At 60.0% G+C, this 4,124-nt stretch overlaps 1 protein-coding gene across 2 annotated transcripts in view; it reads right to left on the bottom strand.

Annotated features, from left to right (window-relative positions):
* Nucleotides 1-2,255: 2,255 nt before the first annotated feature.
* The window catches only part of Ift22 (intraflagellar transport 22), a 3,785-nt gene continuing 1,916 nt past the window's right edge, over nt 2,256-4,124 (bottom strand). For both annotated transcript variants that reach the window (XM_021664086.2, XM_060367902.1), the window contains exons 2-5: nt 4,001-4,077; nt 3,814-3,903; nt 3,324-3,526; nt 2,256-2,813 (exon numbers count right to left, since the gene is read on the bottom strand). In XM_021664086.2, the coding sequence (XP_021519761.1) occupies nt 2,665-2,813; nt 3,324-3,526; nt 3,814-3,903; nt 4,001-4,077 (519 nt within the window). In that variant the 3' untranslated portion in view covers nt 2,256-2,664. The remainder of the gene's footprint in view (nt 2,814-3,323; nt 3,527-3,813; nt 3,904-4,000; nt 4,078-4,124) is intronic.

Raw genomic sequence — 4,124 nt, 5'->3', positions numbered from 1 at the left:
CGTGGCCAGCAGATTGACAGACGCCCTCCACACCTACGCGGGAAGCCCTTCCGCAGGAAGAAGTCTTGAAGAGTGCCAATGGCTTGTTTTCTCGCAGTTAGCCTTCAACTGGATGTCCACTCCAGGACACAAGAATACAAGGCGGGGACTGCCACATCTCCCCACGAAGAGGCGGCACTTAGGAGTCAGTGCCGGGCCTCTGCTGCACACCGGGCCCTCTTCTGGCCTGTTGGCAGTCCGGGTCCGCGCCGCCATCTTCCTCATTTCCTGTCTGTGTTTTCGGAATAGGCCCCACTGAATCTTCAGCCGGCGCCGCTGTGAGCCCCCTGCCCCGGGAATGCCTGGGTTCCTGGCTGTGTGTGAGTGCTGGGAATCCGATGTGTGCTGCTCAGCTTGCCACCAAGCCATCTCCCCAGTACCCCCATAGTTCACACGCACACACATCAGTCTGGCTAACGGGCTGGTAGTCAGCGCTGGGAACCTGCCCCTCTCTGAAAGCGCAGGTGCCGCAGGCCACCATCACGCGTGTTGCACACGGAGGCTGGGGTCTGAGCTCGCTCCACAGCAGTGGACTGACTGGGACACACCCCTCCCCCCACCCCCCGGTTCCCGCATTCTCGATGGGGCCCCGAAACAGAGTTCTAAGTAGAAACTTGGCAGGAAAGGCTGTAAGGCCACTGGGGAGCCCTGGGCTGAGCACCTAGAACCCCACAGACCTGAGGGGAAGAACAAGCCCCGTGAAGCTGCACAGGGTGCTGGGCGGAGGCCTGTGGAGCACGAGCCTGCCAGGAACCCAGGAGCCCACGGCAGCACCGCACAGACGGGCCTGCCTGTGACCTCAGCATGTGGATCGTGGAGCAGGAGGATCAGGAAGTCAAGGTTACCCGAAGTTCGAGACCAGCTCGGCCTCTACAGAGCTCAAGACAATTCAGAAGCCTGAATTGCAGTGAACGAGAGAGCAGGCCGGATGACGTGTGGCTTTCACTGCAGAGCGCCAGCAGCCTTCCCTCTGCACTGGAAGCTGTGGCCACACTAGGCCGCTGGCTGGAACCGCAGCGGTCGGAGCCTTCATATTTAAAGGCAGGAACACCTTCCCTCAGTTAAAGTTGTGGTGTGTGTGGAGACCGGATTCAGGGCCTGTCAGGTCAGGCAAGCACTTTGCAGCCGGCGCGGGACCCAGCCCCACCCTGGAGAGTCCAGGGAGCGCTCTGCCCCAGCCACTGCTTCAGCCTTCTTTGGATTTTAGACAGGATCTCACTGAGTTGCCTGGGCTGGCTTTGAATTCTCTCTGCGGGTCAGGCGGCTTAGACTGCGTGTGCCTGTGCGTGTGCGTGTGTGTGTTGGCCTGGGTATGTGTGTGTGCGCATGGCGCAGCGCCCACAGAAGCCAGAAGAGGGCGTCCTCGGACGTGCGCTCACAATGTTTGTGAGCTGCGAGGTGGGTGCTGGGAACCAAATTAAGGCCTTTTCGAGAGCAGCAAGCGTGGCCGATCTCTCCAGCCACTTAGTGTTGGCTTTTAAGACAGAGGCCTAGGGACTGCCTTCAGCCTCGCACACCCGTTTGTGTGTTGTGTGTGATGTGTGGTGTGGTTTGTGGGGCGTATGATGTGTATGTGGTGTGGTGTGAGGTGGTATGTGGTGTGATGTGATATGGTGTGTTGTGTGTGATGTGTGGAGTGTCGTGTCCCTCACAGCTGGGGGCTCTTTGGGCTGCCGGCCGCGGGCAGCTTAGGAGTTGGGAGGAGAGGCTGAGTGTAAAGACGTGCCATTCCCGCTCACTGTCTGGTTTGCACACTGGCACACGCCTCCCTGCCGAGATGGCCTCGTGTCTCTGGCAGCCTGAGCCCTAAGAGTCTTCTGTGCGTCGCTCTGTCCCGGTGTTCTAGCACAGCAACAGTGTGTGCACGCTCGTGTGCAAGTCCCCTCCAGGACCACGGAAAGGCCCAGCGGCCCAGGGGTGCTGGGAGCTGAGCTCAGGGCCGGGGCACGAGCAGCCGCGCGCGTTCTTAGCTTTGGAGCCGTCTCTCCAGCCTGATTCCCTCTGCAGTCCTATAGCGTGTGCTCGTGTGCACACGTGTGTGAGCCTCAGGGGCGTCAGGGCGCGTGGAGGCCAGGTGTGGAGCACAGTCAGGCCTGTGCAACAGAGCTGTCTCTCACCTGTGAGGGGTCTGGGCTTCACCCTGGGTTGCGCCCCGGCCGCTCGCTGGCCCTGAGGCCGGGTCTCTGGGGACAGCAGAGAGCGCACACTTGCACAGATCAAGGTAAACACAGCACGAGGCGGGAGGACTCGTTTATGGGGTGACAGTGACACAGGCAGCGTTTGCTCTGGAGAAGGGTTGGGACCAGGGTTCCCTGGCGCCCAGGCTGGCCTTGAACTCTCCAGCCTCCTGCCTCAGCCCCCATGCCAGAGTCTTCCGAGAACCTCCAGCAGAGCAGAAACTCTTCTGCAGCCGGCAAGGGAGGGGTGCATGCAGCTGTGTGTGTCTGGGTGTGTGCTCTGTGAGCGGCTGTGTGCGTGTGTACGTGTGTGTGTGCTGTGTGCGTGTGTGGGTGTGTGTGTGTGAGTGGCTGTGCGTGTGTGGGTGTGTGCTGTGTGCGGCGTGTGTGCGGCTGGTGAGGTCATCGGGTGGCGGTGGCGTCAGGAGGCGGCCCCGGAAGCTGCGAGCTAGGTGATGATGAGCATCTCCTCACGGTCCCTGCTCTCCGACAGGGAGCTGATGATGCTCTTGAGGTACCTGATGAACTCGGCGCGGACCTCCTCGGGGTCCTCCTCCAGGTTGGAGTGCACCAGCTTCAGCTTGTTGAGGGGCGGGGCTGGGGGGAAGCAGGCTGGTCAGCTCCTCAGCTCCCACAGCCCAGGCCGCCCTGCCGTCCTCCCTGAGGGGTCCTACCACTGAGCCACACCCAGCCCCTCACTGGGGGACTCTAGGCAGGGGCTCTACCACTGAGCCACACCCAGCCCCTCACTGGGGGTTCTAGGCAGGGGCTACACCACTGAGCCACACCCCAGCCCCTCACTGGGGGATTCTAGGCAGGGGCTCCACCACTGAGCCACACCCAGCCCCGCACTGGGCCACTCTAGACAGGCCCCTTACTGCTAATTCATGACTATGAGCACTATATGTATACAGTACATGTACATACACAGACACACACATAAATAAGTGTGAAAATAAAGCCCCAGAGTGGATGTCTTTCCTGTGAATGACACTTAAGGTTGAGCAATGGTCTCCAAAATCATCTAGCTTCTCTATGTTCACAAGTGCAGAGATAAATGCTTGAAAAGCTGGAGAAAAAGCAGGGAAAGCAAGTTCAGGAGCTTACACAGAGCCAGGCCGCCCTTGTCCCCTCCTGAGCCGGGTTTGTGGTGGGCCACCAGCATGCAGTGGCTGTCCTGGAGGAACTGCTGCTGCACAAAGCAGGAGTACCACATCTCGATTTCCTTCAGGTGGCTGGGGGTGTCAGCGTTGAAGACAATCACCACGCCATGTGCATCCTTCATCAGGGCCGGCCAGCAGGACTCAAACCTGTGGCCGAGAGGGAGTCAGGACAGTGGCAGGGACCCTCACTCCTCAGTTTCTGCAGCACTGTGCTCTACTGCTGAGCCACACCCAGCCCCTCACTGGGGGATTCTAGGCAGGTGACCACTGAGCCACACTCAGCCCCTCACTGGGGGACTCTAGGCAGGTGTTCTACCACTGAGCCACACCCCAGCCTCTCACTGGGAGATTCTAGGCAGGGGCTCTACCACTGAGCCACACCTGACCCTGGCTTTTCCCTGTGCCCTGTCAGAGCTGTGTTAGAGGAAGCTCACTTGGAGTCACCACCGCAGTCCCAGAGCTCGAACTCGCAGCCCGTGCCTTTGTTGTTGCTGGTGACATGTGGATTCTCGAACTCCAGGATCCTGACAACACACACAGGGCGGCGGGACTGTGGTTAGGATGTGCCTTTGGGATAGGCTCAGCTCCCAGGCAGGGAAGCCGCAGACGGGGCAGGCTCACCTCACACCCTGAGTGGGGTTGTATTCAGTGATGTCTGAAGATTCCGTCAGGAAGTTGGCCAACACCGTTTTGCCACTCTGTGAAGTAAGAGCAGAAAGAGCAGGGATGAGCCACACTGAGCCCT

The sequence above is a fragment of the Meriones unguiculatus genome, chromosome 15 (genome assembly GCF_030254825.1).
Source record: "Meriones unguiculatus strain TT.TT164.6M chromosome 15, Bangor_MerUng_6.1, whole genome shotgun sequence".
Taxonomy (NCBI): Eukaryota; Metazoa; Chordata; class Mammalia; order Rodentia; family Muridae; genus Meriones; species Meriones unguiculatus.
The sequence above is the reverse complement of the archived record's forward strand: the minus strand, read 5'-3'. Positions and strand labels throughout refer to the sequence as shown.